Source organism: Tursiops truncatus, chromosome 11 (assembly GCF_011762595.2).
Source record: "Tursiops truncatus isolate mTurTru1 chromosome 11, mTurTru1.mat.Y, whole genome shotgun sequence".
Taxonomy (NCBI): Eukaryota; Metazoa; Chordata; class Mammalia; order Artiodactyla; family Delphinidae; genus Tursiops; species Tursiops truncatus.
Genome location: NC_047044.1, coordinates 63,004,522 through 63,018,824, shown reverse-complemented (window position 1 = coordinate 63,018,824; position 14,303 = coordinate 63,004,522). Strand labels below are relative to the sequence as shown.

At 37.9% G+C, this 14,303-nt stretch overlaps 1 protein-coding gene across 1 annotated transcript in view; it reads left to right on the top strand.

Moving 5' to 3' along the window:
- The window catches only part of SPATS2 (spermatogenesis associated serine rich 2), a 74,538-nt gene that overhangs the window by 43,072 nt on the left and 17,163 nt on the right, over positions 1-14,303 (top strand). Inside the window, exons 5-7 of the mRNA XM_019934481.3 lie at positions 6,112-6,373; positions 7,590-7,769; positions 10,229-10,364. Coding sequence (XP_019790040.1) covers positions 6,112-6,373; positions 7,590-7,769; positions 10,229-10,364 — 578 coding nt within the window. The remainder of the gene's footprint in view (positions 1-6,111; positions 6,374-7,589; positions 7,770-10,228; positions 10,365-14,303) is intronic.

Sequence of the window (14,303 nt, the reverse complement as noted above, 5' to 3'; positions counted from 1 at the left end):
GTACTGTGTGGAATAGAAGTGGCAAAAGTGGGCATTCTTACCTTGTTCCTGATCTTTGAGGAAAAGCTCTAGTCTTTGACCATTGTTCACTGTGGGTCTTCATATATGGCTTTTGTTATGTTGAAGTAGTTTTCTTCTAATCCCCATTTTTTAGTGTTTTTATCATGAGAAGGTATTGAATTTTGTCACATATTTTTTCTGTATCAATTAAGATGATCATGTGGGGTTTTTTTCCCTTTATTCTGTTAATATGGTGTTTTACATTGATCGATTTCCTTAAGTTGAACCATTCTTGTGTTCAAGGAATAAATCCTACTTGGTCATGGTGTATAATCCTTTTAGTATGCTGCTGAATTTGGTTTGGTACTGTTTTGTTGAGAATTTTTGCATCAATGTTCATAAGGGATATTGCTTTTTTTTTTTGCGGTACGCAGGCCTCTCACTGTTGTGGCCTCTCCCGTTGCGGAGCACAGGCTCCAGACGTGCAGGCTCAGCGGCCATGGCTCACGGGCCTAGCTGCTCCGTGGCATGTGGGATCTTCCCGGACTGGGGCACGAACCCGTGTCCCCTACATCGGCAGGCGGACTCTCAACCACCGCGCCACCAGGGAAGCCCAGGCATATTGCTTTGTAGTGTCTTTGTCTGGCTAAGTCTCAGGGTAATGCTGGCCTCATAGAAAGAGTTAGATAATGTTCCCTTCTCTTCAGCCATTTTTTGTTTTGTTTTGTTTTTGTTTTTTAAAGTTTGACAAGCATAAGTGTTTGGTAGAATTCACTAGTGAAGCCATTGGGTCCAGCACTTTTCTTTGTCAGGAAATTTTTGATAACTGATTCAATCTCCTTACTAGTTAGATTTTCTATTTCTTCATGATTTAGTATTGGTAGGTTTTGTGTTTCTAGGAATTTAAACATTTCATCTAGGTTACACAATTTGTTGGTATACAATTGTTCATAGTATTTTCTTGTAATCCTTTTTATTTCTATAGAATTGGTAGTAATGTACCCACTTCCATTTCTTATTTTAATAATTTGAATCTTCCTCTTTTTCTCTTAGTCCATCTAGCTAAATGTTTGTCAATTTTGTTGATCTTTTCAAAGAACCAGCTTTTGCTTTTATTGATTTTCTCTACTTTTCTGTTCTCTATTTCATTTATCTCTGCTCTAATCTTTATTATTTTCTTCCTTCTGCTAGCTTTGGGTTCACTTTGTTCTTTTTATTTATATTTTTCCTTGTTCCTTAAGTTGTAAAGCTAAGTTGTTAATTTGAGATCTTAGTTTTTTTGTTGTTGTTTATTTTTTATTTTATTATTATTATTTTTTTGAGATCTTAGTTTTTAATGTAAGCATTTGTAAATTTCTTCCTTAGCACCGCTTGTAAGTTTTGGTATATTGTATTTTCATTTTCACTTATCTCTAAGTATTTTCTAATTGCCCTTGTTATTTCTTCTTTGATCCAGTCATTGTTTTAAAATGTGTTGTTTAATTTTCACTGTATCGTAGATTTTCAAGCTTTCCTTCTGTTATTGATTTCTAAATTTATCTCATTGTGGTCAGAGAAGACACTTTGTATGATACCTATCTTTTAAAATCTGTCGAGACTTCATTTGTGCCCCAGCATATCATCTATCCTGGAAGATGTCACATGTGCACTTGCGAAGAATATGTATTCTATTGTTGTTAGGTAGAGTGTTCTGTATATGTCTGTTAGATCTATTGGGTCTGTTGCATTCTTTAAATCCTTTATTTCTTTACTTATCTTCTGTCTAGTTATTCTGTCCATTACTGTGAGTAGGGTATTGAAGTCTCCAAGTATTATTGTAGAACTATTTCTTCCTTCAATTCTGTCAGTTCTTGCTCCATATATATAATTTTTTTAAGATTTATTATTTATTTATTTATTTGCTTACTTATTTTTGGCTGCATCAGGTCTTAGTTGTGGCATGTGAGATCTTTGTTGAGGCATGCAGGGTCTTTCATTATGGCGCGCAGGCTTCTCTCTAGTTGTGGCGTGTGGGTTTTCTCTTCTCTAGTTGTGGCATGCAGGCTGGGTGGGTGGGCTCTGTAGTTGTGGCATGCGGATTCCAGAGCACATGGGTTCTGTAGTTTGCAGCACGCAGGCTCTCTAGTTGAGGCGCACAGGCTCAGTATTTGTGGCTTATGGGCTTAGTGGCCCCCTGGCATGTGGGATCTTAGTTCGCTGACCAGGGATTGAACCCGCGTCCCCTGCATTGCAAGGCAGATTCTTTACCACTAGACCACCAGGGAAGTCCTTGCTCCATATATTTTGATGGTCTCGGTCTGTCAGGTGCATAAATGTTTCTAATTATTAAATCTTCTTTCTGTATTGAACTTTTTATTAATGTGTAATGTCCTTTGTCTCTTGTAAGCTTTTTTTATTTAAAGTCTGTTTTTGTCTGATGTTAGTCCAGCCATCCCTGCTCTCTTTTGGTTGCTATTTGCATGGAATATATTTTTCCATTCTTTCACTTTCAATCTATTTGTGATTTTGAATATAAAGTGAGTCTCTTGTAGGCAGCCTATAGTTAGATAGTGTGTTTTTATCCATTCTGCCATTCTCAGTCTTTCAATTATAGAGTTTAATCCATTTGCATTTAAAGTAATGACTGATAAGGAGGGACTTCTTTCATTGTGCTGTTTGTTTTCAATGATTTTAGATTTTTTGTCCCTCATTTTCTACACTACTGTATTTTTGTGTGTTTAATCAGTTTTTTGTAGTGAAATGGTTAAATTCCTGTCTCGTTTCCTTTTGTGTATAAGCTGTAGCTATTTTCTTTATGGTTACCATGGGGACTCCATTTAACATCCTAAAGTTATAACACTCTAATTGAATTTATACCAACTTAACTTCAATAACATACAAAATTTTTGCTCCTTTACAGCTCCATCCCCACCCTTTTTGGTTGTTGATGTCACAAAATTACATCTTTATACATTGTGTGCCCAAAAATATAAACTAATAATTCTTTTAAATGCATTAGTCTCTTAAATTATGTAGAGAACAAGATCTGGAGTTACAAACCAAAGTTGCAGTAATATTAGGTTTTAAACTGATAGTTGGTTGTTTTTATTTATGTATTAGTCTTTTAAAATCATGTAGAAAACAAAAAGTACAGTTACAAAACATTGTTACAATAATACTAGCTTTTGTAATTGCTCATGTATTTTGCCTTTATCAAGTTCTTTATTTCTCCATATGCCTTCAAATTACCATCTAGTGTTCTTTCATTTCATGTTACAGGACTCCCTTGAGCATTTCCAGCAGGGCAGGTCTGGTGGTTATGAACTCCCTCAGCTTTTGTTTATCTGTGAATGTCTTAATTTACCCCTCAGTTTTGAAAGACAGTTTTGCCACATATAGGATTCTGGGTTGACAGGTGTTTTTTTTTTTAGCGCTTTGATTATATCTGCCTTCTTGCCTCCAAAGTTTCTGATGAGAAATCTGCTCATAATCTCACTGATGATCTCTTGTGTGTGACAAGTAGCTTCTCTATTGCTTTCAAGATTCTCTATCTTCTTTTTTTTTTTTTTTTTTTTGCGGTACATGGGCCCCCCACCGCTGCGGCCTTTCCCGTCACGGAGCACAGGCTCCGGACACGCAGGCCCAGCGGCCACGACCCACGGGCCCAGCCGCTCCGTGGCATGCGGGATCCTCCCAGACCGGGGCACGAACCCGCGTCCCCTGCATCGGCAGGCGGACTCCCAACCACTGCGCCACCAGGGAAGCCCAAGATTCTCTATCTTTTGAAAGTTTGATTACAATGTGTCTCACTGTCTCTTGGAGTTCATTAAGCTTCTTGGATGTTTACAGTCATGTCTTTCACCAGATATGGGAAGTTTTCAGCCATTATTTCTTCAAACATTCTTCCCTTTCCCTCCTCCCCTTCTCCAGTTTACACGATGCTATGTTGGTTTGCTTGATAGAGCCCCACAGGTCCCTTAGGCTCTGTTCACTTTTCTTCAGTCTTTTCTTTCTCATCCTCAGACTCAATAATTTCAATTGTGCTATCTTCAAATTCCCTGATTCTTTCTTCTGCCTTTGAATAATCCCTTTAGTGATTTTTTAAAAATTTAAGTTATCATACTCTTCAGCTCCAGAATTTCTCTTTTGATTTCTTTTTAGGTTTTCTAATATTTCCATTTTGCTCATACTTTGTTTTCTTGACTTTTCCCACATCTTCCTTTATTTCTCTGAGCATCTTTAAGACTGTTGTTTTAAAGTCTTTAAATTAAAAACAAAACAAAAAATGCACTAGGCATTTGAGGAAAAAAAAATTCTCATTACAGAAACTGCTAGCTTAGGAACATATTACGAATCCAAGTTTACATAATTAAAGTGAATCTTTGGATGAAAAACTAAATAAATTCTTTAATATATCTCCCAACAGGTCGTTTTTAGGGAAAGTTTCTGTTGATTTATTTTTAAATTTTATTTATTTATTTATTTTGTGGTACAGGGGCCTCTCACTGTTGTGGCCTCTCCCGTTGCAGAGCACAGGCTCCAGATGCGCAGGCTCAGCGGCCATGGCTCACGGGCCCAGCCGCTCCGCGGCATGTGGGATCTTCCCAGACTGGGGCACGAACCCGTGTCCCCTGCATTGGCAGGCGGACTCTCAACCACTGTGCCACCAGGGAAGCCCTGTTGATTTATTTTTTTCCTTTGTATTGGCCACACTTGCTTGTTTCTTTGTGTGCCTTGTGATTTTTTTGTTGAAAACTAGACATTTGAATCTGATAATTTGATCACTCTGGAAATCAGATTCTCCCCCTTTCTCCAGATTTGCTGGTTTTTGTTATTATTATATTTTTAAATTGTTGTAAGCTGTCTCTGAACCAAGGGTCAGCCTAAGGTGTAAACTTAAGGTCTTCTCAGGTCTTTTCTAAGCCTTTCCCTGGGCATGCATTGGTTACTTTGAAATTTTTTCTGTATATGAAGTTGTTTTTGAACGTCCTAGTCTTTGATGTCCGGCTCCCAAAAGGGAATAAAGAAAAATGAAGTGGGGAGGAAGGGGACCACCCCTTTAATTCCCCTGAAGGTCACTTCAGCCAGAGGGGTAGGGGCTTGCAACAGTGGGAGGAGGTACAACAACAGTGGTTGCCTACCTCTTTGTCTCTACCTTTGTAATCAAAAGCAGCAGTCAGTGATCACAACACAGATCCCAGATATTTGAAGGACAGGTTCCTTTTTGACTACCCTCGCTTCAGCAAGCTACGTGCCAGCTGTTCCAAGAACAGGTGCACAGCTGCCTATTCCCTAGCTGGGGGTGGGAGGGTGAGAATCTGCTACTGAGCTCGGAACTGAAATTGCCTGAAATTAACCACAATTTACCATCCAAGTCTTCTCCTGGAAATTATAAGCCTTCAATAGACTCCAGAGTTCCAAAATAGTTAGACAGATTCTGCCAGTGTAATTGTTGTCTAGGTGGGGAGACAGATTTCTGATGCAGCATCCTCTGCAGTGCAGATTTAATTTGTCTTTATTAGACTGAAGTTTCACTTCATTCCACATGTTTATATCCTACACCACTTTTTCTGTCGGGTTATTGTTTTGTTTGTTTTTTGTTAGAGCTCTCTCTTTATATTTAGCTCTTTGTATATATTACACATTTTTTCCCACTTTTTTTTTTTTTTTTAGCGGTACGCGAGCCTCTCACTGCTGTGGCCTCTCCTGTTGCGGAGCACAGGCTCCGGACGCGCAGGCCCAGCGACCATGGCTCACGGGCCCAGCCGCTCCGCGGCATGTGGGATCCTCCCGGACCGGAGCACGAACCTGTGTCCCCTGCATTGGCAGGCGGACTCCCAACCACTACGCCACCGGGGAAGCCCCCACATTTTTTAATTTATCTTTTGATCTTTCTTATGGTGGGTTTTGCCATGCTTTAATATTTTATTTTTATGTGTCTGAGTTTATCCAAAGTATCTTACATAGTTATGTTAGTCAGTACTTGAACATATACAAAAATGTGTTCAGTTTCTGGAAGAGCAAATGAGAAGTTGGTAACATTGGTTGCCTTTGGGTAGCTGGAGTTACCTCTCTGGATTGTGGGGGGTGTTCTTTTTCTTTTCTTTTTTTCAAATCTCTAATAACCATTAGAACAAAAAGAAGAAAAGCAAACCAAAACCTGCAGCAGAACCAAGTAACAGTATCCCAGATTCCAATAAACTGGTTTCCATTCAAGAGGAACAGTCTGCGCCTTCCTCAGAGAAAGGTGGTATTAATGGTTACCATGTCAACGGTGCCATCAATGATACTGAATCTGTGGACTCACTCAGTGAAGGTATGGAGGCACTTTCAATAGATGCCAGAGAATTGGAGGATCCTGAGTCTGCCACACAAGATATGCTGGATAGAACAGGTGAGTACATTAACAACAGGTCTTTGAAAAGTTCCATTCTATTGAAAAATACAGGGGCTTCCTGGTTGAGAAACCAATCAATAAATTAAATCTAGTTAGTCTTCTACTTTTTAGTTTTGTTACCTCTCATGTGAAAGAGTCACATTTTGTAATTATCAAAGGCCTAGAAAAATATAATTCTTGTTCCATTGTCTCATATTTTAATTTTAGTCTAAATCAGCCTTATGGAAATCTTCTAATTTAATAGTCCCGTAGTACTTAGAGATTACAGAACATGACCTTAAGGTGTTTTTTTAATTTCACACTTATTAAGGAAAATGATGATGATGAGTTGATGTTGATATTATTATTCTAAAACCCAACGCAATGAGGAATATATAAGCATAACTGTAATCCCATGGCTTTCATTAGAAGTAGACTGTTGGTTTTTTTAGTCCCACATTTGTTTTTTAGTAAAGAATTAAGGTTAGTTTTATTTGTAAATTCAGGTATCTTGTACATTTTGTTTCATTAACCATTTTGATGAGTGCTGGGAAGATATTGGGAATATATTTTTTAAGATAGGCTTTTTAATTACTTGTTTGTTAATCCAGTTCTACTTGCTCTGTTGCTGCTGGCTTTATAAATGTAATGCCAATTTTAAAATTATGCTGTACTTTACAGATGTTCTTTTATTGATTAGTTCACATGCACACACACACAAAGACTTAGAGAAAAACATAACACCTCAAACAAACCAAAGATAGTCAATGGCTTTCATTTTCTTCTGAACTAGCTTTCCGCTCATTTCCTAACGCTTTGCCCTTTCTATTCCCTAAAGCTTTTAAAACCCTTCTTTCCCTGGGACAGTGTAAAAATCTTTTCCTCGACATAACTTACAGAAACTTGTCAGAAGGTGGTGATATTGACTCTCTTCACTTTCTTGTGCCCAGAACTACAAGGAAGTTACCAAGGTACAGGGAATGAGCTAGCCTGTCTGGAGATGGGTTCACAAAGCACCCTCCTCTTCAGTTAGGATGCCTTTTAGGGCTAAGCCAGATAACACTCATAGCCTCACTGACTCTGCTCTTTGTTCTATTTTGTCAGTTGATTCTGTTCACAACCTTTAAAGAGGCATCGTTTTGGCGCATTTTTACCTTTTTTCTTTGTGTATATTTTAGACTGCTTGATTGACCCCTAAATTGTGCTCTAATATACTGGCCGCTTCCTTTGACAGGATCCATGCTGGAGAATGGTGTCTCTGATTTTGAGTCCAGGCCTTTGACTGTGCACTCTGCTCAGAATTCTCAACAGAATAGAAATGCTGCCAAATCTCTCTCAAGACCTGCCATAGGACCTCAGCTTTCAAATCTAGGAATGGAAGGTGTTCCACTCTCTTCCACCAACAAAAAGCTAGGTAAGTCAGAGGCCTTCCTTTGAGAGAAAACAATAAAATCTGTGTTTTTAGCTCAAGAGGGCAAATTATCTTTGTTCTCATAGGTAAGGTTTCAGAATGGGCAGCAGGTAATACTTTTTCTGTTTTCCAGGCAGTGTCTACCCACCCTTTCCCCGTTTTGTGTACACAGTTGGAGTCTGATAGTAGTTTAGATGCTGTACAGTCTTGCTACAATAATGGGGATCGTTTTTGTGAGTGAAAGTCAAGGATGCCAGGATGACTTTTCTGCTAACATTAACGTGTTTGTTTTATTTGCTTTACTGCAACATTTCTGTGCTATTTCCTTCACTTTTATGTCCTGGTTGACTCAACAGTAGAAAGCTCTGCCATCTCTGAAATGACACTTTGAAGAAATATTTTAATTTCTCTTCACCACTTCATGCTCTTACTGATACGTGTAAGACTATAGCTTTAAACAAGGTCATTTTCTCTTAAGCATTTACTTAGCATTGACTGATGGTAGCCATTTGCTTTTCTTTTAAACTATAACAGTTATTTAAATAATCAGCCAATAATTAAACAGATTGAGATAATAGCCCTTCTGCCATACATCTAAGCATGGCAGTCCACTCACCTGAACAAATGAAACAGAGAAATGTAAAAGACACTTGTAACCTGTAGCTCTTTATTGAATTATTTATTCCACATGAGCCAAACTTAATTAGCGAGGCTCTCCTTTTTCATCTTTCTAATATAGTCCTCAACTTGGTGCAGAAAGGCAAGTCTGAGACTGTTTAGTCAAGCAAAACTGAAGGCACAGGGCTTGAAAGCTTTTAGGTAGATGTTAAAGAAATCAAGTTGAGATGAGGAAGGATTTAAATAAAAAATTGAAAATCTGTATCTTGGCACATTATACATTTGTTAGATCAGTTATTCCAACTACCAGTTGTAATAATTTTGACATTGGTGAATATAAAAAGGTTAACAGAACTCTCAGAAACTGGTTAAAATGTGTTGGGCAGGTAAATGTATTTCATCTTTATCTCCAGTGTTGGCTTACCCACATACAATGCTTCAAACTGTACTACCGAGAAAGAACTTTATCAGTTTTGTAATGTCTGCATGGTAAATTGTATTCCACTAAATCCTGTTATTTAGAGAGTTTTGAAAATTTGGTACCTACTGACATAGGTTTTCTTTTAGTTTTTTTCTCTCTGTGTTTCATTTCATTTTGGATAGTTTCTACAATTGACGTCTTCAAATTTATTAATCTTTTTTTCTTTAATAGTTTTTAATCTGCTGTTAATCCAATCCAGTGTAGTTTTCATCTCAGACATTGTGTGTTTTGGTTTTTTTTTTTCATCTCTAGAGGTTCAGTCGGGGTCTTTTTAAATATCTTCCATGTCTCTCCTTAACGTGCTTAGGCTTTTCCTCTACCTTCTTGAACATATGGTATCTGATTACATTAGCTCTTTTGATGTCCTTACCTACTTGATTCTACATCTGTGTCATTTCTGCACCTGTTTCTATTCATTGATTTTTCTCTTCATTATGGATCAGTCATATTTTTCTGCCTCTAGTAATTTTTTATTGGATGCCAGACATTGTGAATTTCTCTTTGTTGATTGCTAGATATTTTTGTATTTCTTTAAATATTCTTGTGATTTATTCTGGGACTGTTACTTGGAAACAATCTGAAGCTTGCTTTTTTAAGCTTTGTTAGATGGAAATAGAGCAACCTTTAGTCTAGAGCTAATTACTGAGGCAGTACCCTTCTAAGTACTCTACCGGGTACCCCACTCTGGCTGGTATGAACATGAACTATTCCTGGTCTGGGTAAGCTCTGAGGATTATTCCCCCTGCTGCTTTCCAGTGGTTCTTTTACCCGAAACATCGGGTAGTTTCTGCACACCCATGCACTCAGAATCCTCTGTAGGTCTTTGTACAATTTTTTCATTTTTGCGTAGCTTTCTCCTCTCCAGTATTCTGCCCTGAGAATTCTAGCCACCTTGGCCTCACTGAATTCTCAACTCTGTCCCCTCAATTCAGGGAGACTTCCAGGCTCAGTTTCGGATTTCTCCTCCTTGCATTGCAGCCTGGACACTCTCTTATGGCAGTAAGTGGGGGCAGTCACAGTCCTCACTTCTTTTGTGTCTGTTTTCTTCGCAGGGGGGTGGGGGGTAGTGGGTGAGAAGTACTCTGCCTATTGTTCATTGTCTGAAAACCACTGTTTCATATATTTTGTGTGTGTCTGAAGTTTTTTAAGACAGGAGGGTAAATCCGATTCCTACTACTCCATCTTGTCTACAGTACTTACTTAAAAAAAAAAAATCTATGAAAACATTAGTTTTTTTGTTGAGGAGTGTGGCCATTTAGGAAGTATTCTTAGTCCATGTGACATTTGTTACGTTACATGCTTAGGTGTTCAGATCCAGCTTTCAAGTCACCTGTGCTCCTTTTTTTATTGGGGTTTTTTCAAGGTTCTAATATTGAAAAATCTGTGAAAGACCTCCAGCGCTGCACAGTGTCTCTTGCACGATATCGAGTTGTAGTTAAAGAAGAGATGGATGCTTCCATTAAGAAAATGAAACAAGCTTTTGCTGAATTGCAGAGCTGGTAAGTTACGTTGCTTTTGATATCAGTAGCACGAAAATGATCGTTTAAAAAAGATGGTTAGTCATTCACCAAATTCTTTAATTCCAAACTCTTAACTACTCTACATAGTGGAGAAAGACTTAAAAATCCTATGCTGTGTTTAGCTTTCTGCTTCATTCTACTTGTGGTCACAGTGTGGGAATGAGTGGTAGAGAGAACTCGTAATGCTTTAGGAATGGGCCTAAATTAATATTAACATTGTTCGGAAAGGGACAAATAATTAAAGAGTAGGTCATGCATCCTTACATTAGGGTCTGTCTTTTAAACGAGGAATCTGTAACCAATGACATGATGTTTTTGAACAAAGTTATAAAGTAGAAAAGATGTCTTTGTTTTCCTAATGCATCCCACCCTAATGGTCTCTTCTGTGCCCTATTATTAATCATTGATTTATTTTAATTTTGTGTTTTTTAAGCTTGTTTTTAAAAATTCTATCTTAAAATATATGTGTTCTGTAGGGGAAATAGGGTTTAGTAGTTAAAGAGGTTTGAAAATACTTAAATTTTTTTTTACTACTGGACTTCTTAATGCCTTTTCAGTGCTAATCTGCATTGTGAATTTACAAGAGGGAGCTATTTATCGAATATATTTGATTATAGATTAGAGAATCTTTGGGAGGAGAAATATATTCTAATTTTTTTCTAGAACACTGAAGCTGTTTTAACTATTAGATAGTAAAGTGGTAACTAATTTTTAAACCATAACTCCTTTCGGGGGGGTATTTGCATTTTATAAGGGACTTTTTTGAAAATGGAAAAGACCTAAGGACCAAATTAAGTAAAATGATAGGAAGACAAGCAGCTAGGTTGATATTTGGGGATTTAAGACTGTCCATTCTGCTTACTTGTAAAACTTGCGTGGATCTGAAATGTGAGAGGAAGTTTTCATGAATAGGGAGGACCTACACCACTCTTCCTCCCAACCGTCCATCCGTTTTCTTGCCTGTCTGTGGGCTGTTTCCTGAGGTCATATTCAGCCATGTCTCTGTTCACAAACTTAGTCTGGTCACTTCATGCCACAGCAGACAAAAGATAGAGGGAGCGTGGGTAGCCTCAGTCCTCCTGTTCTGTGGAATTGAAGAAGGGAGTGAATTAACAAAGATGTAAAATAAAGCCTCCAGAAAGTTGCTGACCACGGCTCTTATCATTTGCAAAGTGTAGAGTGGTCCACGAACCAAAAAGTACTTTTAGGATAATTCATCTGCTAGTCTACCCATGCTTTGTCCTGAATCCCGAGTTTCCCCTTTCAGGTTTTACAGCTAGAAATTCAATGTCATATCTTCAGTTTTTCTTCTATACATTTTTGCTCTAGCCAGATTACTCGTCTCAAAACTTAACGTACACATTTCCTCTTCCATATACTAGTTAAGGCCATTTTTCCAGCCTAATAATGCTCTCCTATATTTTCTGCTTATCTAAATCCAACCAATTCTCCAAAATTCACCTTTAATAAACTAACTTCCCCTGGAAATTTTTCTAGGTAGCTGATTTCTCCTCTCCCTGACCCTCTGGGAGGAAGCCCCGTGCCCTTTGCTCTGGATTATTATCGTATCAGATATTGTTGGCTCAAGAAAAGAATAAAGAGCTAAGAGCAGAGCATCACAACTTTGCCTTGACAAACCTCCGGTCTCCATGATTATTTAGTTTACTGATTACTTAGCCACAGGATCTGATTCCATTCAGAACCAGCCTGAACCCGGAAATACAGTTCCAGGAGAGAGATTTGTGAGTCCTTGTTGACTTGGAACCCAGTCAGGGGGAGCCTCCTTTAATAAATGACAAATGAAATGGTTTCCTGCCTAGAAACTGTGTATTTAGGATTGATTAGCAGGCGTAGAAACCAGGTCAATTTAACTTGAGGAAAGACATTACCTGCCCTTTCCTGCTGGTGTAAAGCCTTCTCTCTGGATGATTGGGTTTTTAAACTGGCTTATTTCAATGCCCCTGTAATTTCTACGTCAAGATATAATTGGCAGGTGAGCTAACTCCCTTTGGCACTGAACCAGAGCTTGGAGTTAATGTCACTTAGGAAGCCATTTTTTGCGTTGGTTACAGTATAAAAGAAAAGAAAAGCGTTCTAACAAATTTGCAACGGTAAGATTACATTACACCTGACGGGGCATTAGGGGAATTATGCCGATAACTGCTTTCCCATCGAGGCCAAATGAAAGCTGACATTTACCTGTGGGAAGGTAAAAGCAGAGGCGTCCCAGGATGTAAAACGTCAAATCTGTTCTTACTGGTGATCCAGTGATAATCATCTCTAGACCCAGGTTTACTTTTCTTGTTAATTAATAAAATTTGTCTGACACATTGTTGGAGCTCCTAGCTGACAAGTTTAAGGCTGTTAAGGAGTAGGGCATGAAGTAGAACATGAGGCTGGAGTGTGTAAACTACTTCGGACAGTTGTCATAATATGTGTCGGTGAAAAGTGCCAACAAAATACACACTCAGCCTGCCTTTTAAATAAAATTTCTGTTTTATTGAAAGTCAAAAGGTACTTACTAAGAGGAGAAAATGGCTAATAAATTTGGGATTCTACAGCACATAAAGTCAATGTACGCCTGTGCTTAAGACTGAAGTTTTTCCTGGCTGATTCCTCATTCACCTTAGAAAAGTTATTTCCTTTTATTTGAGCTTCTCTTTTCTTCTTATAATAAACTTAACAAAGGCTTTTAGATCCTTAAATGTAAAGCCCATCTATAGAGATGCTGAAAATTTAGAAAATAATTTTATGAATGAAAGCACTTTCAAAAATGTCTAAAAACCATAGAAATAAAGGAATGGGCTACTGTTATAATGTGTTATCAGAAAGGTACCTAGCACTCTTTAGTTTTAAATTATTCTTCAGTTTTCACATGTTTAGTACATTGATATCTTATTTCTACTAGCTGCCTCCATGGTTCTCAATATTCTTTGATTTAAAATTCTAACCCTTTAACCATCTGTGAAAATAACTAAATACCATATGAAGATTACTTGACAGTACCAAACATGTTCAATCATACTATCTGATTTATTCATCCAGATTTCTGTCCTGTGCAGAGGGAACTTTATATTTTACTTTACTATTAAAAGGAATTTGAGTCTTAGGTTAAGCTATTTGCCTAACATGACATCGTAAGTTGCAGACTCAGTATTTGAATCTGTGTGTTCTGACTCCCAGTAACCTATGCTCTTCATCCCACCCATCACTGATGGCTCACTTCCCCACTAAAGCTTGAGAAGAAGGCTAGAGACTCTTGGTGCATATCTCATATGTTATCTCCTCCTCAGCTTAAAGACTGTGTAACAGAGAAACCCCACTGCAGGGAATTTAGGGACTAAGGAATTCAGTTGTTATAGAATAGGGTTAGAGTGAAGAGGACCAGGATTTTGACTGAGCCTATGAACATCTTTAAAGGATTTTTTTAGTTCAATAAAACAAAACTATAAGAAGGACCATTCCATCCAAAATATTTAATGTTCTTTTTATGTTGTAATTCATAAGGGCCTAAATCACTCTTCTTAAGTCACAATTTGGAGTGACTTGCAATTCAGTTATTCTTCAGGTCAGATCTTAGTTGTGGGAAAGGCATGAAGATTTCAAGAGAAAGGTTACTGTGGAGGGGGTCAATTAGAAAAGATTTCTGGGAGGAAATGAATCATTATCAAGCCTTGAAAACGCATGGAATTTACACTGGCAGAAAGGGCGGGGATCCTTTAAGAGATATGATATAAGCGAAGGCATAGAAGGGACATGTAGGGACTTCACAGTGTAGCTAGAGCTAAGGGGCAATAGTTGAAAGTAGTGAGAGATAAGTCAGAGGCTAAAGTAGAAGGAGAGCGTTTGATGAAGGAATCTGAATTTTGTTTTTCTTTTTTTTTAAGTTTCCTTTATTCCCTCTTATTTTTACTATAT